Here is a 24,112-nt window from a genome sequence, read left to right on the forward strand (position 1 = left end):
ATTGATGGTTTTGAGGCAGGGAACAGACATCTGGAGGCAGCTGGGGGGTCCTCTGCTGCATCCCATCTCCTGGCTGAATTCTGATATTGCCCCATTTCTGATTCAAGCCCAAAAGGGCTTAAGGTGCAACTGGTCTGCAATGGGGTTGCAAGTCGCGGCCCCAGGACGGGGAGCAGAGCAGAGACCTAGCAGCAAAAAAAAGAGCACCACGCTCCTGCTCCATCCCAGGGCTGGGCCAGGGCAAGCCACAGGCAGGGAGGGGCTGGAGGGACGTGCAGGTCGGGTCTCCCACTGAGCAGCCACCCTGCTGCCAGTTTTAGGGGACCAGTGAGCGAATGGTGTGAGGAACTCATCCAATGCTGGGCAGAAGTTGCAGAAACCACTTGAATACTGGCCAGGTTTCTCCCGCTGCCATCAAGAGTCCATGGTGGGTCCAGGCAGAGACAAGGGAGACAGGACTAAAACTACTGAGTGAATCAGCCAGGTGAACTGGCTAAAATAGGGGATGCCTTTGAGCCACAAAAAATGCAGGCCAAGGTTTGAGGAACGTGTCCTCTATCCACCCAGAAGGTGCTTGGCACCAGCAGCCAAGCAAGTGTGGGATCATTGCCTACCACCTTCTGCAACAACAGGGCTGTGGGCAAAGCACGACGTGCCGAAAAGCAGAGCCCAGCTCCAGTGAGCAGGACATCCAGCCCTGCTGTGCTGACCAGGCTTGGTCCTGTCTCACTGCTCCGTGCCCTCCTCGTGGGCTCTGCTCTCCCAAGACAAAGCCATGTTCACACACGCCAGTGTCACAGTCACCACGAGCACGGCTGGGACCAGGGGAGTGCTACAAGGAGAGTAGCTACAAGGGTTCCCCAGCACCCACTCGACTGGGAGCAGGATGAGGTGCAAGTGAGGAAGGTCCAGACAAGGTACAGTCCAGCAAAAACTCCTGACTGGTCCCACTGGCAGCACGTTCCTCCCAGGCAAGAGCTGGGAAGGTGGAGGACTTGCACCAGGAGAGAGACTGAGGTCTGAGGACAACCCATGCGGCTCTGATGTCCAACCTCTTGTTTTCCAACACCTGCATCTCATCCCTGGTTGCCTCCTGTTCCCCTTTCCCTTCTCTCCAATGTGTGAAGGAGCAACCTCTATAACAAGGACAACCAACACAAACACAGCAGTGCTACCCAGAGGGTGGAATGCGTTCCTGTGGGAGCCGTGTTGCCCGGGGTCAGGACCCGTGTCCTTTCATAGAGGTGCAGCTTGTCTTTGTTGGAGTGAAGCATCTTCACGTCCTCAAAGGCATAGTAAGCAGCCAGCATGAAGTTCACATCCCCTGTGGTGAGGAGGTCAAAGACACAGGACTGGAAGTAGAGGTCCTCCACGGGCAGCTTTTCCCTGCACTTGGCCGTGGCCGTTTCGTAGGTGAAGGCCTCGGGGGGCGTTGGCAGGCTGGGCCCCTTCCTCCGGGCACGACCCTCCGTGGCCTGAGCCAAGCGGATGGTCTGGAAGTCAATCTGTTGGTTGAGTGGACAACCACGGAGGCACAGGTAGAGGCCCTGACTGTCCCGGTCCTCCACGGCGTTGACCACCTCCTCCGGCATGCGCACGGCGAAGGTGAGGTACCGGCCCACCTGCCTCACCACGATGGTGGTGCCGATGTACTTGGCCTGGATCTCGATGTGCTGGCCCGACACCTTCTCTGTGATCTTCAGGCTGTTGGCTCCGTGCTTGTCCCCTCCGTTCTTGGAGCCGTCCACAAAGGCAGCGGGGAGCTCGTCCATCTCTGCCTGGTACACTTTCTGATCCACGCACTCCTGGAAGCTCTTGAAGATGATGGTGAGCTGTGGGGGAGGAAAGGAGCGTGGTTACAGACAGTGACGACCACCCGAGAGCACACGGCCACCACTGGCAGTGGGGTGGGAGGTGGAAGGGCTGGATGCTCTGTCTGGACAGGAGTGTGACCTTCAGCTCATGGGCAGGTCCTTCATCCTAAGAAGTGGCCCTGACTTTTGCCCCCCAGACATGGTGATCCTGCTCCAGCAAAAGGGTGAGGACACTGTGTAGAGATCCAAGACCCAGCAGCTTGACTGAATGTACCACCTGGATCTGCCTGTTATCTCCAGGCCCAGCACAGGAGCTTCCTTGCAGCTGGAGCTGGGTGGAGTATCCCTACTCACAGGCCTGTGGCAGCATGCCCGTGCACGCAGCACTGCCTCGCCTCCAGGGCTGGCAAATGGCAGCAGGGACCAGCCCTGACTCCCTTGGAGGCAGTGGAGCTTCTCCTCTGACTCCCATGACATTTACATCCCAAGGGCTGGACCAATTTGTTTCCCTAACCAACTGCAGGCCGACAGGATTTCTCCCATGGGCCCTCAAACATGCCCTGCTCCATCTCAGCCCCACAGGCACATGTGTTCAGCCTGTTCCAATGGGATGGCCTTTCTATGGCGGCCTTGGCAGTGCTGGGTTCATAGCTGGACTCAATCTTAAGAGGTTTTTTCCCAACCTTCATAATTCTGTGGTTCTATGACACAAACATAGCCCAACATGCCTCCTCACCCCTGGCTGGCTCAAACACAGGTCCCTTGCCAGAGGAAGGACCTCACAGTGCTTGACCTTCCTTGCTGGCCTGGCTTTTTGAGGGAAGACCTGGGGAGGAAAATGAGTAGAATTTGCATGTACAAACAGTACAAACTACATTTCCTCTTTCAGCTCTTGCAGAGTTGCTTTTGCACCTCTCTGCCCATGAGGGAGAAGTGGCAAAGGGGACCTCCTGCCACGTGGACCCCATGAAGGAGCCAGAGACCTGGCCAGAGTGGAGTGGGGCTGGAGAAGAGAGCAGAGAATGAAGAGCCCCAAGGATGGAGCGTGCTCACAGCAGTGCTTCCCACAGCTCACGCTGCAGATCTCATGACTAATCCCTCCTCACCACAAGCCTCTGAGGCAGATAAGGAGAGAAAAGGCTCAATGAAGGTGGTGATCCTGCGATCCCAGCAGGTCCTAGGATCCTTAAGGACCACCTTCCTCAAGACTTCCTTGCAAGCTTCAGCAGGTTTTGATGTCTTTTACCAGACAAGGGCATCAGAGCATCATTAGGTATCTTTAGGGGGTTTATCTGCGACAGGTCAGAACCTCAATGCCAGTTTCAGCCCAGGATAAAGGGGTGACATCCAGAGCAGAGAAGCAGCCCCTTGTCCTGTATGTGCTTCCCTCCTCTCTCCACACACAGGAAGAAGCAGAACTCCCAGACAGGGTGGCACAGGACATTTTCCAAAAGCAAGAGGATGCCTCCTGCTGAGCCTCCCTTTTTCTTTGGCACAAGAAGTGCCCTGTTAGCTTTAGAGCTGCTGCACCAGGGGCAGCACACCAGGCCCCTCAGCTCCAGGTCTCTCCTGAAGCTGAGGCTGTGATACACAAGTCCTGCTGTATCACAGCAGCACATTTTCACTTGGACTCTCTGTGCTTGCCTCGTACCTTCAGGATGTTTATTTAGTCTGTCAAAGCACCTCCAGAACAGACTGTTCCCCACAAAATGGCTTGACTTGGCTGCAAACCACAGAGACAATTACAAGCCTGGGTAGAAGGGAAGGCAGTGTGAGGAGCTCAGCTCCCTCCAGGCTTTTCCTGCAAGTTGGAGCCGCCCTGGAGGGCATTCCTGGGTTTTCTTGGGCCTTGGGGGTCCCCCAAGAGATGCCAGCATCATCCCTGATCTGGCTGTTCACAACAATCTGGAGTGCCAAGGTAGGAGCCCTCCTAATTTGCAGTACCTGGCTTGGCCACGAAGGCCCCCTGAGGTGCAGCACCTCAGCCTGCTCACTGTGATGGGGCTGGACAAAATGGGGCTCAACAAGAAACCACAATTCAGTGAAGGCTGGGGACAAAAGTAGGATGCACATCTGATACTGAGGGCCAAACATTCAAATTCAGAGGAGCTCACACTCTTGTCTTACCCAACCCAAGGAGATGTGGAAACCGGGGAAGACACAGAGGAAAGAATGGCTGTTCTGAAGCCTCTCTGCCCTCGCCCACCTCTGTCCAGGGGGACAAAGCTCACCTTGCTGGTGGCAGTGGCCGAGGAGCCAGGCAGCACCGGCGTGTTGGTGACCTGCACGTTCAGGTAGTTATTGTCTATGAGCGGCCAAGCCCCCTGCACCTTGCAGGTCTGGAAAGTGTCCGTGAAAGTCCTGAGGTGGGGGTCCCCAAAGAGCCCACAGTGGGTGTAGTTGGGGGCGGCCGAGTGCTTGTGAAAGCTCTTCTCATAGTGGCAGATCTCGGGGCTGTCAGAGCGCTCCTGGCTGTCCCCGGGGGGCAACGTCCGGAGGCGGGGCTGGGACGTGGGGCCATCCTTGGAGCAGTTGTGCTGCACCATGAGATCGTCTATGCCATGCACGGCGGAGTGGTAGGCCAGGTCTCCCCTGCAGGTGCGGGCGGTGCGGCGCGTGCAGTGCGCGTAGGCGCGCAGCGCCGTGCAGAACTCCGGCGCCTCCTCCGCGCCCAGGTGGTGCGAGCCCGACGTGGCCGCCCAGAACTCAGAGTTGCACTTGAGGATCTTGCATGGAGATGTCACTGCGGTAAGGGAGCAGAGCATAAAGGGGTCAGTGCCGGCTTGCCCGCGGGTGGGATGCCCAAATCCATCCCCATCCAGAGGCAGCGTCCTCCTCCCGCTGCCCAAACTCATGACACCGGCCCGGCCGCGTGACGAGGCCTCGCTCACCAGACGTGACCCTCTCACATGGCCCAACTCCCATGCATCAAAGCCAAAGAAACCAACAGGATCTGCCCCAATTGAAGCCAAAAAGGGAAAGAGCATCCAGTCTTTAGATGAATGATCATGGGGGGAAACCATGGTGTGGAAGAATGGGACATATTCATAAGCAGTGATGAGGGAGGATCATTACTGTGGGGGGAGATGCAATGGGGTTTTTAATGCCCTTTTAGGGTTTGACATTGTAAGCCCTGTGCTGTGTGAGTTACTGGGTGCTGTGTCCAGACTGAACTCTACCAACGCAAAGCTCTCTTCCTTTTCCTCCTTTATGGGCTTGGGAAAACCGAGCAGCACCACAACCACTGTGCCCACCTTAGAACAGGACCAGCGCCACGTCCCACCCCCTGCAGCACAGCTAGAGGCCATCCACCATCACCAGTGCCACAGCAGTGACGGGTGCAGCAGCTGTCCCTGTGCCTCCGCAAAGAATAAGGAGCCAAAAATCCTCTTTCTTGACGTCTGTGCAGCTCTGCCCAGCCCTGGGAGCCCGTTCCCCACCACGGCCCGCTGAGAGAGAACAAGAGGTGGAGGAGAAAAACCGGCACAGCAGGTGCGGGGATGCCAGCGAGCCCCCGCCTCCCCTTCCCACCCGCCGTGGGTTGCCCAGGTGCAGGCGAAGCCAAGAGGCTGCAGGGCCTTTGCTGGGCTCAGCCACAGCCCTGGTGCTTCCTGGCAAGACAGAGGAAGGCAAAGAAAATTCAGATCCTGTTTCCCCCCCCCCCCCCCCCCCCCGCCCTCCACACACACACACACAACGTCTGCTCCCTAGGGCAGTGTGGCTTCCCTGAAGCAGACTTGAAAGCAGCTGTGCAAAAAAGCACATGGCCATTGCTGAATGTCACAGACACTGCTCTGCCCCTGCCAATTTGAGTCTTGCTGGGTGAACCCAGGCTCACACTACTTAAAATTCATGGCATTTTCCTTCCTCTCCTCTTAATCGACCCCCTCAGAGCAACTGGAAACAGGATGGGTTCAGGCAGAAAAGGCAGCAGGAGGAGGAGAAGACAAGCCCCACCATTTCCAGACACTTTCATGGTGCCTTTTGCAAGCGTATCTATATATTCCTGTCTCCGGGCTTGGTTAGAAGGAAGCCTGGCAGGGCATCTGTGCCAAAAGTATCTCAGATTTGTTTAGAAAGAAAGTTACAAAACCCAGTATTGTTTCAGGGAAAACAGTATGTTTGAGTTTTAAACATCACAGTGCTGGAAACCTAAACAGAGTTGGTGCTGGAAAATCAGAAAGGGAGACTTAGACTATAAAACACTTGAGCAGCTCGGCTGTGAGAAACAAGCCTGTCTCCTCTCTGTTTCCAAGAAAACTGAAGTGCAAATAGGAAATGGTGACAGGGTCCTCACAGTTTTAAAATTCATGTTTAATAAACTCAGATGTTAGCAACAGCACCGAGAATCCGTGAGCTGTTTGGTCTTGGCAGCATCCCACTTAAACCTGCAAGGAGCTCGGTGGAAAGCCTTTAACTCATCACTGGCCAGAGGTGACTCAACAACAAGGTTCTGACCTGGGACATGGGCTCACGTTTCTGTTAAGTCGTCTGAATGTACAGGTCAAATTTAAAGATATTTATTATTTCACATCCTTCTCTTGTTCATCCCAGGAGTGTGGTTTTCCAGAACTGTCATAATGGAAGGCAGGAATCAAAAGAGCACGCGGGAGTGTGACCAGCGCCACCACTGCTGGTTATCCCAAACCCTAGTGGCATCAGGCAATTAAAGTCATTGCTCTCCTAGCTGTTATGCTAATACACAGCTTGAGGATGCCTTGGGGTTTCACGTGGCAGAAGGTGCTGTCACTACAGCCCGACCTGCCTGCACAGCCCCAGGAGAAGCTGGAGGACACATCCCTGGACACGCAGGAGCCGCACACCCCACAGCTCTGTAAAGAATCAGGATGCACTACACAAAGCATCCCATCCAGCCAGCAGCTTGCAGAGTCCCGGCTGCAGCACTTTGCCTGCTCCAGCCCTTCAGCTGCTGCGTTGAGGGGATTTTTTTAGTAGGAATAAACCCACAGCCTCCTTCTTTAAGGACTTGCTTCGCTCGCTTGGATGAGGAGATGCAGGCGTGAGCTGTGGCTGCCTAGGGACAGAGAGGCTAAACAGCCCCAACACCCAGTGCTGGACACATCCTGGTGCTGAGCATCCCTCGCTGCTGCCCTGCCAGGGGTCACACATGACTTTATAAGGCACTGAATTAAAAAATCCCAACCGAAGGGAGGGCAGGGAAGCCCATCTCCTTCCTCCCTGCGCCTGAAGGGGGAGCGTTCTGCTCTCCGATGTTATCGCTCCACTTTTGGCACCCATCCCCTTCTGGCTGTTTCGCCCAGGGCCCCATATAAGGCCACATCTCCAAATCCAGGTGCCCCGGCGCTGTGTGAGCTCACGCCTGGCCTTGCCCACGGACATTTCCCCAGCTACCCTTGATGGCAAATCCCTCATGCTGCTGGGCAGGGACCACAGTGGACAAAGGCTGTGGAGGAAAGCAAACACGACCCTTACCCCTCCCAAGCAGCCTTGCCTCGTCCCCTCTGGCAGCAGCTTTGGCACAGTGGTGCAGGCTCATTTGTACCCTGGCCAAGAAACGATGTTTATTCAATTTCGCATAATCTATTTTCCATCGACTCACAATGGTTCTGTTTTTCAACCACAGATGACTTAGCATGGAAACAAATCCCTCTCAAGCAGGAACCCAGCAAGGCTCTCCTGGGATCCGTGAGACATCCCCAGGTCTGGGTGATTTCTTGCCCATGGCAAATAAGCCTTCATCCAACCCCTCCAAGCCACCTTCCAACCCTCCCCATGATCTTCTTTCAAGGCCTTGGTGCCACTCAAAACCGGGGAACAAAATTTCCTTTGTTATCTTGAAACCAACCGTTTCAGAAAGTTAAAGCCGGAAAAAAATCAGAAAACCACCTGGACTAGGACAACCCCCTCCCATATCCCCCATTTGTTCAGGGACACTTCCCATGAGGACTCCTGAGGTCTGTGCTGACTGAAAAGCCACCCCATTCTCCAGGCGGGCAGTTTCAGCTGTTTATCATCTTTACAAAACACGGGCCTTGGTTCTAAGTGGATTTTATCTGACTTCATTGTAAGGACATAAAAAGAACCAGCGATTTTCTCCAAAGCAGTAAAAGGTCAGTTAGTAAGGAGTATGCTTCCCACAAAGATATTCACACATTGCAATCAAGTCCCTTGTCAATCCTCCAGATAAGCTAAACGGTTTGCACTTTTAAGTTCTCGCTGGAAGGTGTTTGCCGGGTCCCACCATCAGATCTCCCTCCAGCAGCCTTGCTTCCCGCACAACCTACCAGGGGGATAAAGGACACGCTCACAACTGTCCCAAGGTCAGCCCTTTAACCAGGACATTGCAATGAATTGTGACCTTTTCCTGAGCTCCTCCCCGTTTGGAGAGCCCTGGTCCTCCATTCAACAACATCCCATGGACCACCCAAACACACGCTCAGGGTTCTGGGGTATCACGCAACCCCAGTCCCACCGCTCTGCCCTTGCCATCAGTACACTGCATTACTTGATGTCAAATTAAATGTTCAAACATATGCACGCACCTAACTTGAACAGCATTTAATTACCAGTGCCCCCCTATTCCCCCTTCACCAGGTATCAAGTAACCTGGATTTCATTTACCCAAATCAAGCTCTTTCAGAAAACTAGCACAAAACCAACATTTCATCTGTTCTCCTGTAATTCCTGTAACAAAGAGAATTACTGGAAATTAATTTCTGTAAGCAAAAGCCAATTCTTTTAAGAGTCTTGAATGCACATTCACCAGACCTGTTAATTTTAAAGTGTTCATTGCTAAGCAATGTTTTTTAATATCCTCTTGGTTCCTAACGGGCTGGAAAGTATTTCATCACCCAGATGTGATGCAAATACATCATCCTGCATTTTTCCAAATACATGGATTGAAGTGTAGATGTGCAAGTCTCACACATGCAGTAAAGGCCCTTTTTGGAGAACACAGTAAAATGTAATTACCTTTGGCCTCAGATCTGAGCACCCAGACTTAGGCTCCTAAACACATATTTATTTAAGTAATCTAAATAAACATATTTATGCTGACACCTCAATAGGAAAGGCACAATTCTCCAAGGTGCTAAATACCAGCAACATCTGCCAGCTTCAAGGAGATGTGGGCTGCTCTGTTCACAGGCAGCAGTCACCACCAACATGAAAATGACCCCAAAACAGTTTAAAAAAAAAAATCACATTGCTCCTTAAAAACACAGCACGGGGGGTTGCTTCCAGCAAGGTTTCACGAGTCCCAGGTTGAGGGAAATGAACACTGCTTTGCATCCACAGCCCCTTGTGCTGCTCCTGTCCCAGGGGGTGTCTCCATGAGCCATTCTTCATGGTGGCCATGCTGCTGCCCACCAGGGCCATGAGATTAGATATAAAGAAGGAATTTCTTTTTACAATTAGGGTGCTGAGACACTGACACAAATTGCCCAGAGAGGTGGTGGTGGGTTCCCCATCCTCGGGGACATTGAAGAGATCCCTGCCCATGGAAGGGGGGGGGGGGGGGGGGGGGGGAGGTTGGACGGGGTGACCTTTAAAGGCCCCTTCCAACCCCAATCATTCTGTGATTCTATTTTATGACACGGATCAGCCGGCGCCTTGTCACACCAGGGAGAGAAAGGAGTGGCTCGGTGCAGCCCTGATGGATGGGATGTCACGGGCAGGGACAGATCTCCCGCAGCCCCACGGGGCGAGCAAGAGCCAAGGGCCACCTGACCCAGGCTTGGGGAAAGGATTTGTGCGGGAAGGCAGCGCCGGGCTCTTCCAGCGACCTCCTTTGAACTGTTAATCAAGCACAATCTTGCAGAATAATAGCCTGGTTATTATTGCCTTGTTTGCATAACAAAGAGGCCCAATAAAACTGATTTGACTGTGCTCAGAGGGGGTGTGAAAGATCAGCCCTGAGAAAAGAGCTGCAGGAATGCAGCAAACTGCTCCAAAGCCTCAACCCAGGAAGAAAGACAATGCAATTTGCCATCAAGAAAAGCCCAATAGACCAATAAATTACCCATGTGCAAAGGGATTAGATCAGGTTTCAGTTGCACTGAAGTGGGGGGAGGACCGGCAGGAGGGAACTGAAGGAGAAAAATAAACCTGACTCTCTTAAAGAGCTGGGGCTCGTATTTTCAAGGGTGTGCGTGGGGAGGCTGGCTCGGAGGGGCCACCTTCCACGCTGGGGCCGGGGTTATGTGCTCATTTCCACCGGCAAAAGCAGCAGATGCATTAAATCCAGGCAAAGGCCCTACTTTGTGTACGATAAAGTAACTCTAGATCTACCACAGAGCGCACCTCAAACCACGCAGCTTCCTTTAACCCAGTCCTCGTCTTGCTCAAGAGGACGCTGGGGAAAGGAGAAACCAGTTCCTTGAAGTCAGAAGGACACAGAAGGATTTTTCTCATTTCAGCCCGTGTCAGTCGCTAAAGCGTCCGGAGGACCTGCCATGGCCAATTCCTTTCTGTCCTCAGTGCCGAGTTCACGGCCCCCCATCTCTCCTCCGCAGGCATCGCAGAGACGGGGGGCGAGTACAGGCAGGAAAGCAGCAGAGTCGATGTCCTCAGCAGCTACGGCACAAACTGCTGCACGCTGCCCAAGGAGCCCTCGATCGCTCCTGTCACTTAGTCAGCTCTTTTGGCTCCAGCCTCAGCTTACGGCTGATCCGGCATGCTCCGTGCCAGCCCGGGCAGCTCTCCCCAGCCCCCAGCCAGCACTGCTCCTCCAGGCTCACCTCGGCACCATGGGCAGGGAGAAGGGCGAGCAGCCACCATCCGACAGGGCACCAACCCTGGAGCTGCCAGCCAGGGCCGTGCTGCTCTGAGAACTACCAGCAAACCTTGGGGAGTTCAGGCATGATGGGCTGAGAGGGGGAACCAGCGCAACAGACAGTGCAGCAATGGAGTCACAGACGTGGTTCTTGAATGTTCCTCCTGGGATTTGGGCCTCGGCGCTGCCTTTGCTGCAGCTGCTGGGCTTCTGCCTGCTCAGAGGAAGCACTGCCAGTGGGTGGTTCAGGAGACGCAGGTTTTGCTCCTCCACGAGCTGGTGGACGGAGGATGCACAGGGAGGGAAGTGACAGGGCAGTGATCTCCTCTGACTCTTCATCTGCAGGATGGCACTAACAAAGCCGGCTTTCCAGCACAGTGCGCTGCAGGCTGGGAAGCTATCCTGGAGCTGCACAGCTAACTTTCCCCGTTGGGAGAGCACCTGACACTTTCACCAACAGCTCCCAAGAGCTGGCAAATCTCCTCAAGCAAATGGTCCGGTTTAGAGATGAGGACACTGAAGGATGTTAAGGCTTTCACCCAAGATGAGCACCTTGGGAAGAATTTGCACTTTCATGCCTTGCATGAAGCATCACCCTCACTTTCCTCCTCAGCCACCGCCACTCACGTCCCCATTGCTCTGGAGCAGCAGTCCCTGGGTAAGGTCACCGCTGCCAGCCATCCCCACCGCCGAGTGTTTCAGGTTTCCAGCAGACATCACTCTCCCCACGCCAAAGCTGTTTTCCCAGGGTGCCTTTGAAGGCAGCGCTGCCACCCACCAGTGCCCGGGGGCCCCCCAGGTGTGGCAGCGGGTCCCTCGCCTCCTCCCCCTCGCCCCGGCCGAGGCAGGGCTGGCAGTGAAACACTTTCTGCTCACAGGTGTGGATTCCCTCTAGGAATAATCAGCCCTGCTGTGCTCTTGTGAAATTTCAACCCTTCAAACGCAGAGGTAAATGAGATACAAAACGAGGAGATGGAGAGAAGCCCGGAGCACATAAATCTGGATGAGGCAAATTTATACAATTAGATGTCTGCCAAAAAATTGCAGCATCTCAATCGGAGGCGTTGGCTTGCACAGGGTGTGGGGTGGCAGCAACCCCACAAGCCCATCAAGACACCTGACTGATGCTGGAGTCCCACCTGGGGATGCAGGGGACCTTGTGGATCCCTTCCTGCAGTCTGGGCTCCCACCCAGCACCAGACTCCCTCCCCATTGTTCATACCCCATGGAAACCACAGTATCTCTGCTTATATTGCACAGCCACAGACTTTCAGAGATTTATTTTTAAATGCTGCCTCTCCTGGACCTAGGTTTTAAGACAAACAAAAGTAATTTTCTAACTGGAACCCAGTCCCCCAGTCCCACTGTTACCCCACTTGAATGCCAGCACAACGATGCTTTCTCATCACCATGGGCTGGTGAAGTTCGGAGTCATGTCCTGCCACATGCCCTTGTCATCTCAGAAAGGGCCAGCTGCAGTGTGTCACACAGCAAGAGAAAAAGGTAGCTTGTCCAAAACCCAAAATGCCATAGATCATTACTAAGGCCCTGGGGACCAAAGTCAACAGCTGTCCAGGAAGGAGAGGAAACCAAGGGAGGAGAAAATTCTTTGGCCTCAAGTGAAGCTTGCTCTCTGCCTGACCCATAAAACCTGTATGTCAGGGACAGCTCTGCTTGCTGGGAACTGAATGGCAAAACACTTCTGGAGGCTCATGCAGTGCAAAGCGGGACCTGACACCCTTCTGAAGGACCTGCTGTCCCTGCAGCTGTGGGGACATGAGACCCTGGCCACCCCACACACCACGGCCAGGCAGTCAGACAGAGTGGCTCAGTCTGCGCCTACCAGGGCTGCGTGTGTGTTGGAGCCAGCTTGTTCTCTGCAGTGAGAGCCTGATGACTTCATCAAGGGGATGGCATCTGGTTTTGCAGTTGGCTATAATTCAATTCTCCCCCTTGCTGCAGGAATTTCAGCTGGTGGAGCAGTGATTTACTCAGCCGGGGCTGCACTTGAGTGCAAAGCAATCTTGAGGCTACAGTCGAACGCACTGTTATTTTGAGAGCTCACAGACAAGGGAATAAATATCCTCTTTTCATCCCAGTAGCTGCCAAGTGCAGGCTACAGAGCTTTTTAAAGGCATTTAGGAGCTCTCCTCTTAACAAGTGCACTCTGGATGCTGTGCATGGTCAGGCAGGAAGGACCCTGCCTGCACAGCTCACTCCTGACCAGTGGCACCAGGATGGGATTTGCAAGGACAGCCAGACACAGGCCAGGGCACCCTTACCTGCCCACCACATCTGCATCTCCAATCAACCCCCATCCTGCCCAAAACCCCTTCCCCATCACCCCAGCACACATCACTCCTGGATTCCAGCAGCCCTGAGCTTACCCCAGCCCCCTTCAAACCACCTGGGATCCTGAGGCTCTTTTGGTCCTGGGTTCCTACATTCCCCCTTACTCCAAGTCTAGTATCTGCTCCAACAGGAAAAGCAAATCAGACCAAATCAAACTCATCCAGATGGATCAAAAGCCCTCATCCTTGACCTCTTCTGCTGTCTCACCAACACTTACCCCTTGGGAGCAGTAGGGCTTGGCTGTGGCATCCCCTGAAGGACTGACGGGCTGAGGAAGGGCTTGCTTGGGCCACACACTGCCATGCCAGAACTTATGGATGCTTTATGGAATGTGCCCATCAGGGAGCCAGAGGAGAGACCACAAAACTCATTGTCACTGGGGCCACAGCTTGGCTCTCCAGGGAGAGCAGGTCAGGGCAGAGCCCATAAAGAGCCCCCAGGTCAGGAAGTTTTTATGGTTGCCCAGCCCTGTAAGCACTTTCATGTGCACATCTGACTCAGCACAGCTGTCCAGGCCACAGAGAAGGAAACCTCCACTGCTCCCATGATAAACCCAAAGTCACTCAACACTGCCTTGTCCCCAGTAACCAAGGGCCAGGAATTCCACTATTTTCTGTGGAAAAAAAACCAACATATCCACCCCATCTACATTAAAAACAAGGCGCCTCCTTCCAGCCCCACAACGTGCCTTGCTGGCAATGGCAGAGAACTCCCTGTTCCAAGTACAAGACCAGCTCCAAGCTTACAACAAAACAGGGAAGCCAGAATATTTCCAGGTTTACGTTTGAATCCCTCCCTTCTTCTCTGCCCTGACAACATCCCGCACAGACACATTCCTCCCCTGCCTCCACCTTCCCTGGGATGGGCTCCCTGTTCACAGCACTGTGGGGGTTATTTTAGCCCCCCGTCTCAGTTTTGGATTAATGCTGCCATCACCTCCCTGCTGCTGAGAGAAAAGCTATTTATTGACTACTCTGATACACCTCCAATAGGTTTGGATCCTTATCTGGAATCCACTGTGCTGCCTGGATGGACCAGGAACAGAAAACTCCTAATTTTTATGGAGGCAGGAGTGTATTACAGCCAAAACAGCCAAAGATGGAAAAAAACAGGGAAAGCCAAAGCAAACCTGAGCCTGCCACACCTGGGGCAAAAACACCCAGGGCCAGATTTTGGAAGTACAAAAAGATTTGCAAGAAAACTAAGCACAGCCTGTACTGGGAGACACAGGTTTGGTTCACCCACATCAGGGTCTCAGCTGGGAGAGCACCCATGAGCATCCAACACTGGGACTTGGCACAAGCTCCAAGGAGAATTTCTGCCAAGGAAACCGAGCAGTGCTCTGCCCTGCCCAGAGCTCCTTCCCCAGCTGCCCCACGGTCACCCTGACCCACGGCCAAAGGACTCAGCCCAAGGGCACTGGATGGTGGGGGCTGCCCAGGAGGCAGCAGGGTGAAGCCACCGGTGCAAAAGCAGCACAAGAGGGAATCCAGCCCGGGCTGTGAGCGTAGGGGGGTTAAGCAAGTAAATAAATAGGGCAGGACTCTGATCTGACACGCCGAGCACCCGCTTGGGCAGCCTCCAGCAGCCCTGCTCACCTGGGGCTCCCAGGAGGGGTGCGAAGCCTCCTTGATGCTGGGAACCCACAAATTCCCAAGAAGCACCGGGAAAAAGGATATGGCAGGGAATAAATCCCCCCTTTTCCTACCTTCCCACCCACAAAGCTTTCCAAAAAGCCCCCAGCCTGCTGCCAGCCCAGGGCATGGGGAGCCCTGTCTCCGCCTGCGCCCCGCTCCCGCGGGCTCTGGATCGCCTCGTTCTGCCAGTTCCTTGCACCTTATTTGACTGCTGAAGGGAGAATCAAACAAAGCAGCCAGCCAGATCTCCTATCAAGTTCTTTCTTGCACCGTAAATCTCACAGCCTCGATGCTTTGCAACTCCGAAAAGGGCGTCAAGCAACACATATGGGAGCAGCTCCAGAGTTTCCAGAAAAAAAAACAACAGGGGGTTCAGCTTCCAGCCTGCTGGGAAGTCCCATGGGAAAAGTGGGGTCCAGAGAGACACCTCAGTGCTAAGGGCAGCGCTGAAAAGGTTTTCCTGGAAAAGGGCGAAGAGGGCAAAGATGGGAGGAAGGGCGTAAAGCACTTATTTATTTATTTCCTGCATGTGTGTGCAAGACTACTTCACCTACGGTTATGCAAAAGAAAGGCAGAGGAGATTTAAAAATTAATAAATTAAAATTTTTTAAAAAGAGTTTTACTAAACTAAGATGATAGATAGGGACATTTAAGCCTTAGAGCGTTTCTTTCTCCCTCCTGCTTTCTCTCCATTTTTCCCCCCTTGCAAGTGAGGGGGGAAAAAAAAAAAAAAAAAAAAAAAGAGGTAAAGAAACTGGAGAGTTTTGGAAGGAACAAATCCGCCTCTGTGGACTGGGTTTCCCCTCCCCCAACAAAAACAAGCACTCAGGGCTTGAAGGAATTTGCAGGCAGAGATCTGCCAAAAACATTGTGAAAAACTATGGGGGATTCATTGGAAACAGATGGCGTTTTCAGCTGTAATTCTAAAATTCTCCCCTTTTCTGACACAATACAAACATCGGGGCCGGGGGCGGCGGGGGGGGCCGAGCCCCGCGGCGGGTGCGAGCGGCCGGCCCGGGGGTGCCGATGCTCGCGGGACCATTTGGTTGCCATCCATCCCTCGGACAGCACAACAGCTCCATGCCCAGCCAGGGCAAGGTTTCCAAGCAAACGAAGGTGCTGAGCCCCCCCCCCCACACACACACACCCCCCGAGAGCGGCGGGGCCGTGAGGGAGAAGGGGCGGCCGCCCGGAGCGCCCGCGCATCCCCCGCCCGCCCAGGTGCGCCCCGCGCCCGCGCTCCCCGCGCCGGGGCCGTGCGGCCCCCGGACCCCCCGCACTCCCCAAATCACACCGCAATGACCCCCCCCGAGCCCCTCCGCCACCCTCCCCGGCTCTGCCCTCCGCCGGGCATCGCAGCGCGGATCCCCCCCCCCCCACCGCTCTCACGGCAGAAATTTAGGATGGGGGCGTTCATGTGTGGTTCCCCCCCACCACCAGTGTCCGCCCTGCCTTTGGCGGCACCCGGGAAGGGAAGGACAAGGTAACCTGGCGCTGTCAGGAACACCTCCCGGCTGCCTTCGCCGCTTTGATTTCCACCATCTCCTTCCTTGTGAGATGAGGAGCGGGGAGACAAAGAAGATGAGGTCAAGGAGAAACACCCACAGCAACTGCTCGGGGGACGGGGAATTGGGGGTGCACGCACCAAAACTGAGCCCCACTTGCTTATTTTAAACATGTGGCAAACTGCTGCGAGGAGAGGGAGAGAGAAAGAGGCCCATGGATAGGGGAACGGGGGCGGCGATCCAAGGGCTGCCAGAAACACAAGGAAAAAGTCTGCAAAATAAAGAGGCTGTTCCTTACCTGAAGGGAAGATGCAGAGAAAGACAGGGAGGATTTGGAAAAGTCCCAGGGCTGTGGATCCTGCCCCTCTCCCCATACCCATCCATCCAGCTCGAGCTTTAACCACTATCCTCTCCCTGGAAGAAGAGTTCAAAAAGGAGGAGGAGGAAAAAAAAAAAAAAAAAAAAAAAAAAAAAAAAAGGAGAAGGGAAGAGAGGAAGAGGGGGGGAAAAAAAAGGGAAAATAAATCAATCGAAGGAACTTGGGGGGAAAAAAAATGAAATCAAAAGCCCCACATGGCTCCGCAGAGCGCGGCAGGCACGGGCGGCCCCAGCTCCGGGCTCTGCGCTGAGAGATTACACAGACTTTTTCTCCTTCTCCTCCTCCTCTCCGTCCCCTCCCATTACAAGCCAGCCCCAACCATCAATCATCCCGCTGCCTCCCAATGCCTGCATCCTCCTCTGCGCCTCCTCCTCCGGGCGCGCCCGCCTCCCCGGCCATGCTGCGGGAAGGGGCGGGAGCGGCGCGGCCATGGGAGCCCGGCGGGGACGGAGCGCGGAGAAGGAGCCGGGCAGAGCCAGGCCGGGCGCTTGTAGCTGCGGATGGAGCCACTAAACTCTCCCGTGCCCCGGGGCAAGGGGGTCTTCCCACGGAGGATGGGAAATGGGAAGGGCTCTTGATGCCTGCTTGCCTTACTCATTAGAGCTCGGTGGTAGTTTTGGGAGGGGGAGTTTCTCCCACCCCATCGGGACTCAACCCCACCGTGCTTTCCCTGCCCCTCTCCTATGGGCCTACCAAGAGCGCTTTGCATCGCTCCAAAAAAAAAAAAAAAAAAAGGCAATTTGGGGTAAAGGGGCTGTCGTACAGCAGAGGAGGGAAAGTGAGGCTGGGAGGCTTCAGGCACCTGGTGCGGGGTAGGGGTTGTGACAGCGACACTGAGGTCTCCAGCTCGCTGGGGGATGGTGTCTCCTCCAGCACATGGAGCTCCTCCATGTCTTCCCAGCCTTGGCACCATGGTAGGTGAGAGTTTCACAACAGTTCCAGGTCATTCACCTGCACCAGTGCTGGCACTGGTATCAGTGAAGTAACCCCAGGTGACTCAGAAACAGAAAGTCTCATTCATAGATCCTTATCATTACCCTGGCACTCCTTACAGAGGGGCATGGCTATCTGGTACCCCAAGTCTAGCTGCCAGTCCACCAAGGACTGGTGGAGATTACTAACAAGACCTACACTCTCAGGACCTCCACCACTGCCTCTTCTGTGCCCCCAGCCCACATACAAACTTGGATGTTCAGCTTTCACTGGGGGAAAAGTCTCACCAGTGAGACCAGGGTCTCACTTTTAAGCCTCCCTCAGAGACCCTCTGTGCAGTCTCAGGCAGACACCAACCCTGGGAGAACCCTGCCTGCTCACAGACCATCAGATGGAGCAGCAGCTTGGATGCGTTTTCCTGCTGGGTTTCAAGATCCTGCTCTTTTCTTCCTCCTGCAATGCTACAGCGTGTGGAGGTGAGCAGATTGGATCTGCATCCTCACCATTCCAGGGGTCTGTACCACCCATGAGAGGGCTAGGCCAGGAGGAAGACATCCGCTTAGCTTGGATCTCTTAAAAATTTTCCTTGAGGGATGTTTTAGCCACAGTGAACTAACACCACTTCTGAATGAGGGTGCCCATGGGTGTAGGCTTTAATAACTTCCCTGTTTTGGATCATTAGCTCTCCTTTGATGGCATGTCCCTTGCCATCTTGATGTTTCATCTCATTTCTTTTGGATTTCTTATGCACAGAATAAAAGGATGCTGGCTGTTTTATACTGCCCTTCTCCCAACTCTGTAACACCATGCATCTTTCCTCCTGCAGGTTGGTATAGACTGGGATACTCCTTGACATTTCTTCTAATTATACTTGGAAACCTCCTCTTATAGCTCATAAACATCCTTCAGGATGCTTTTTTGAGTGACCGTGGCTTAAAGTCTCCAACAAGAGTTTGTGATCTCTTCCCTGCCACAGATTGAATCTGTGATCCAGGACAACAAATATCCCATAGAAAGAGGAAGAGGAGATGGGGATAAATACCCAAGAAGCAAAGATATCTTTTAACACCTATCTATTTCTCCATGAGGGGAGTGAGCCCCTATGCCTCCAGATGAAGGAGGAGCTTCTCTGGGGCTTTATCCAGGCTGCAACAGGAATTAAAACACTGCAGCTTTTCCATCTGGGACCCAGATGGGATCCAAAAATCCTGTGGCCTTTCCTGCCTAATGGAATATCTGTCTTGGTCCTGCTGGTCCTAGAGCTGCACCCAGACAGTGTCCACTGAAGTCAGAGGGAGCTCTGTGTGCAGAGGAGCTGCCAGAGTGGGCAGAGCTGGGCAGGAGATGAAAGCTGGCAGACCGGATCCAGACCTGTAGCAGAGGCAGTGTGGGAGGAACGCCGACTCGAAGCACCTCTTTGTGGGGGATGTCAAACAGGGGCAAATATGTCCAAACCCTGCCAGCTGCTCCTACCACCCAAGAAGAAATGCCTGCTGATGGGATGTGTAGGCAGCTGGAGCTGGAAGGGGCCTGGGGGGAGGAGAGAGGGTCTGTGAGCTGGGGAGAGCCCAGGGAAGCAGGGGGGGAGACCCAGGGGATGGAGTTCCAGACCTCAAATCCCTTCCTCCTGCCCCCACCCTCTCGTCTTGCAATGCAACTTTTGCTTTTATTTCAAAATGAAAAACATAATTTCTGCTGTTATCCTGACTGATGACATTTAACATGATCTGTTTAACTAAAAAAAAAAAAAAAAAAAAAAAAAAAAAAAAACTGTCTGAATTACGAACTTTTAAAACCCAGCTGTTAAATAGCTGCTGCTAGGCTGCTTTGATGGTTTGACCTAAAGCACCACTTTGGTATTGCCCTTTTGGGGCAGGCTGACACATTGCAACGATAGCCAGGAATCCAGTCTGAGGCATTATAGTTAAAATAAGACCCTTGATGGAAATTCTGCCTTTGGTGTAGGGAAAACTGTGCTGCCATAAAGCAACGGTCGGATGCCCCTGGCTCCAGTTTGTAAAAATTTCTCCTTGATTTTGCTCCGTTGCATCATGCATTGCAAATGGGATTGCTGTTCTTGGCATCCATCAAAGCAGCGGATTTCGCTGGAGAAAACAACAGATGTGTCCAAACCATAACTTCAGGGAGGAAAAGGCTCCAAATAAGGTGTGTTTCTGAAATCCTGCTCCCCCTTACACGTTTTTGAAATAAACTTCATCTTTCTGTTTAGCTGAATCTAAGATCTGGACTTTAAATTGCCTACTGAACCAGAGGCTGTGTGAAATTCGGATCTCTGCCCTGCTTAATGTGGATATCTAGGCTTGGAAATGTGGAATGACAGCTTTTCCCCCGATTTCTTTCCTTCTCAAAGCCCATCCAGGACTCCCTGTTCAGGCAGCATTGAGCCCGATGCTCCTTGCAAACAGAATGTGGGAAACCACCCACCACTGAAATGCAACCACGGCAGCGGCTCTGCTCCGGGGCACAGGCACCTCCGTGGTCATCTGCATCTCGATTGCAGTGTTTGGTGTCACTGTGGAGGGGTGACACACAAATCACAGCCGTCTCCGAGGTGTTTGCAGGATGCTGGAGGAGTCACAGTTCCCATGGGACGCTCAGCCGGGATGGCTGGGCTGAACTTTCCTTTTCTCTGCCCTGTGTGGCTGTGGGCTTCGGTGGGACTGAGTGAATGTGGCTGATTTGAACCCAGAGCTTTGCAGATGAGGGCTCCCCTTACAGCCTCCCTAATGGAATCATTCACTACCTGTAATTACATGGCTAAAATAGTAAACATGGGTATTTCTGAGGGCTGCAACTGGTAGTTAGAGGAAGGGATGTCGGGGCTCCTGGTCTTCTCCTGACTCTCCCATGAACTTTCTGTGTGGCCACTTTTCACACCGCTATCTCCACACTCGTGCCTTTGCCTGCTCTGCCTCAGGACACGGTGTTCAACTCGTTGCCTGTCTGGGATAAGCCATAATCACTCCTGTAGGAAGCTAATCCTGAAATGTTCTGCAGGGACATGTGTGTGTTTGGGGTGAGCAGCGAAAAGTAAGCTGCTCCTTAAAGGAGGAAGAAAGGAAGTGTGGAATAAAACCCCGCAAGTTGTTGTCTGGAGAGGTTTGACAACTGATTCCAAAATGTTCGTGGAAATAAAAGCAAACACTTGTGCACTGAACAATTCCCTTACTAAAGAAAAAAAACTCCTCTGAATAAGAACCAAAAATACCCAAATATCTTTATGCAGTAACAGCCACCTCTGATATCTGCAATTAATTTTAAAGACCTTCCGTTTACTCATAATTCCATTTTTTATCATTTTACAGTTTCCCTGATTGACCAAGAAGACACTATCCCTGAGCTGTGGACCCAAGGCTGCAGAATATGCATCTAAACCCCCTCCCCTACCAATGTTTCCTTGCAGATAGAGCAGGAAAATGTCCCCCCAAGATCCCCTTAGTGCCCTGCACTGAACTTTGGCGTTAACTGGACAGGGCAGGCAGAAGGGATGGCACAGACCTGGGCTTTGAAGAGCGACCCACTCCTGCATAATAAAGTGCAGAGAGGAGTTTGTTGATTTATCTAAATCCTCCTTCCTACAGCTGCCCCTGTGAACATCAGCCTCACCAACCTGGCTGTGTAACAAGAGGCCAGTTGTGAAAGGTGGAAGAAAATACAGCTTTGTGCCGCCAGTAAACGAAATGTAAGAACTCTTTGCTGACCTGCATCTTTGCATCTGCAGATTAACTGATTATCAGCAGCCCCCACTGAAGTCACAGTGGGTAATCTTCTCTCAAATTGCCTGCTCCAAACCCACAGCCATAAAAATCACCTCTAAATACTGAAAAACAGTCAGGCTGCACAAGGGGAAGATGGGCTGGTGGAAAACTTCCAGTCTTACCCATGACAGAAAGCAAAACAGGCAGAGATATTTTAAAGCAATTAGAATTCATCACATAAAGTTTTTTTTGTTTTGTTTTGTTTTGTTTTTTTTTTTTTAAATTGTAACATTCATTTCTGTCTCTCCTTTTCCCTTGCTTGCAAAGCCCTGGGGGGGTGAGGCCTAATTCCTACACATGGGAGTCTGTAACCATCCCTTGTTCAGCAGCGTTTGGAGGGCTGGCTGGAATTCACCATCTGTATATCTAATTCTCTGCAGGGAGCTGGTCTTCCTGGCCCAGTCTCTTCTTTGGGGTAGATACCAAGCAGTATCTCTGTAGTGTATCTTCTTCGCATTTGGGCTTCCCTCTAAGCAAAAATAGAAGATGGGCTGGGAGGTTCCCAAGAGCAAGTTCAAATGGCCAAATGTCAGCTCAGCAGAAAAGATGGATAAGTCTGAACTGCCAAAAAGTGACCAGAATCATAGAATCACAGAATGGTTGGAGTTGGAAGGGGCCTTAAAGATCATCTAGTTCTGATCCCCCTGCCATGGGCAGGGACACCGGAACAATTGCAGAGAACTGGGTGTTTATCAGCAAAGAGAGAAGCCAGTCTGTGTGATGGGACAGTCTTTCTCTGGTGCTTTTAAAAGCTCCTGACATCTCGAGAAAGCGCAAACATAGCTCACTAATTCCCCTCCTCTGACTGACAGGTCAGCTAAGGACATCTCCTCCATCCTATTTAAAGGTGGGAGATGGCATCGAGTGTTTTCAAATCTACATCTGCAGCCCTTTGAGCAAGGGGTGTTTGAAGGATCCTCTGGAAAAAGCTCTGTGAAACCCAATCACCTTCCCCAGGTCTCCTTCTGTCAATTCCTGACAGCAGTGGCCAGAAATGCAACCCAACACAGGATGCCTTTCCTGTGTTCTCAGTTGTGAAACACTGAGTGACAGTGACCTCAGCTGATTTAAAACTCCGTCCTGAATATCTGAGAAAGAGAAATTCCTTCTTATGGGGGAAAAAGCCCCAAATGCAAACAACTTTAATCCAGCACTTCTGTGGGCAAAAAAAAATGGGAGTTTTTGTGGAGGGGAAGCATCTTGGAGCTGGCACCAGGAGTCCTCCCAGGTGTGCCTAGCTCGGGGCTGGGCTGGGCTAGGGTTGGGCTGGGATTAAGGCTGGGGCTGGGACTAGAGCAGGGTTGGAGCTGAGCTGGGACTAGGGTGAACTGGGCTGGTACTGGGCTGGACTGGGGCTACGGCCCCACTGGGTGGTGCTGTTATCCCTGCGCCGCCTGCAAAAGTATCCAGTTTATAAAATAAATGCAATCCAACGCCGCCTTAAACCACATGACATAACAGCAGCCTGCGAGCTCCCATTAAAATCTCAATTTGGGGAAATTGATTCTACCTCTGAGCAATTGCGATGCAATTACTCCAACAGGCAGCAATCAAGAATCACATCAAAACAACACCAAACTTTCATCTCCTGCCTCGCAACCACCACCACAACAAAAAGCACCTGTCTTGCAAACGCAGCCCGGTTTCCATAAATATATGTAATTTTTAGGAAGGGCAACGTGCATGTCCCAGAGCGGAAGCTTGGATAGGGGCAGCTCTGGCTGGTGCGTCTGAGCTGTCCTGTCCGGGGCTATATTCTGTCCCCCCATCTCCTGGAAGAGTTTTTGGCTATTTACGGACCCAGGACATCAGGAACGAAGTCGCTGCCCCTGCCGTGCCACGCTCCAGCTGCCCATCCTTTCCCTGCGCACAGATGTGCACATCCCAGCCATGTTCCACATCTGTCCAGCTGTCACCCCCCGCCTTCCTTCCTTCCTTCCTTCCCTCGGAGCTCCTAAACCCCAGAAGCACTTTGCGACCAGGGGAGTTCAGGGAAAGCTTTGTGTCCCCGCTCCGGTATCGATAACCGCGATCAGCCCCGGGATGAGCTATCCAAGGAAAAGGGGGAAATACTGGGGAGGATGTTTACAGTTCTCATCAGTGGTCTGCAAGGAATTACTCGACTGACTTAGCGCAGCAGGGAGCAGCTTTAGTGGCAACCATCAGAAGGGAGGATAAATGAATAACCTCATGCATGCCAGCTAGCGCCGAGCCGGGCAGGGAGCGCTGGGCAGGGGAAGAATCGAGGTTCCTTATAAAAACGGGGAGGGTGGGGGGAACCAGGAGGAGACCGAGAGCCTCAACAGGTCCGGAGGAGGAAGGGCCATGCAGGGAGCAGGGGGACATGCGGCCGGGGGGGCCCCCAGCCCCCCGCCCCGCTTACCTTGGCGGCCGCATCAGCCTCTCCAGCCCCGCGGGGGTCGGTGCAGGCAGCGGCGGCTTTTATATATATAAATATATATATATATTTTATTTTTTTTTCCCAGGAGGGGTAAATGAAACAAAACAAAACAAACAAAACTAAATAAAATAAAAGAAAACCCAGACAAAATAAAATAGTAAAAGCCCCCAAGGGTCGAAGTGGGGGTGGCGGGGGGATGGAGGCCGAGGGGCGCGGGCAGCCCCCCGCCCTGCGGGCAGCCCCGGCGGGGTGCAGGCGGCCTCGCTCAGCGGGACGCGGGGAGCCGCATCGCCCTCCCGGAGCATGTGAGAGGCAGCGGAGGAGATAGAGCCAGATAGGGAGGTCCCCTCCCTCTTCCCTCCTTCTCTTCTCCCTCCTCCCTCCTTCCCTCCGCGCACACTGAGCAGCGCCGTTCGCAAGGAGCGGCGGAGGGAGGGAGGGAGGGAGGGAGCCAGGGAGGCGCAGCCCCGGCCCCGCGGAGGGGGCTGGGGGGTCTCCGCTGCAACACCCCGACCCCCAGCACCCCCTCTCCGCCTGCAGGCAGGCAGGGCTGGGGG

The 24,112-nt window shown here is 53.2% G+C and overlaps 1 protein-coding gene across 1 annotated transcript; it reads right to left on the bottom strand.

Annotated features, from left to right (window-relative positions):
• Positions 1 to 1,136: 1,136 nt before the first annotated feature.
• RGMA (repulsive guidance molecule BMP co-receptor a) lies at positions 1,137 to 23,560 on the bottom strand. The gene is made up of 4 exons (XM_062501420.1): positions 23,538 to 23,560; positions 16,362 to 16,477; positions 4,046 to 4,557; positions 1,137 to 1,832 (listed from the first exon to the last, which is right to left on the bottom strand). The coding sequence occupies exons 1-4, from the start codon at positions 23,549 to 23,551 to the stop codon at positions 1,137 to 1,139; spliced, it is 1,338 nt and encodes a 445-aa protein (XP_062357404.1). The 5' UTR covers positions 23,552 to 23,560.
• Positions 23,561 to 24,112: the final 552 nt, after the last annotated feature.

The sequence above is a fragment of the Cinclus cinclus genome, chromosome 13 (genome assembly GCF_963662255.1).
Source record: "Cinclus cinclus chromosome 13, bCinCin1.1, whole genome shotgun sequence".
NCBI lineage: Eukaryota > Metazoa > Chordata > Aves > Passeriformes > Cinclidae > Cinclus > Cinclus cinclus.

Coding starts and splice junctions, on each gene's coding strand:
- RGMA (XM_062501420.1), bottom strand. Junction 4,558..16,361: donor TCTCTGCATCTTCCCTTCAG/GTAAGGAACAGC, acceptor CCCTTACCGCAG/TGACATCTCCATGCAAGATC. Junction 1,833..4,045: donor CGGCCACTGCCACCAGCAAG/GTGAGCTTTGTC, acceptor CCTCCCCCACAG/CTCACCATCATCTTCAAGAG.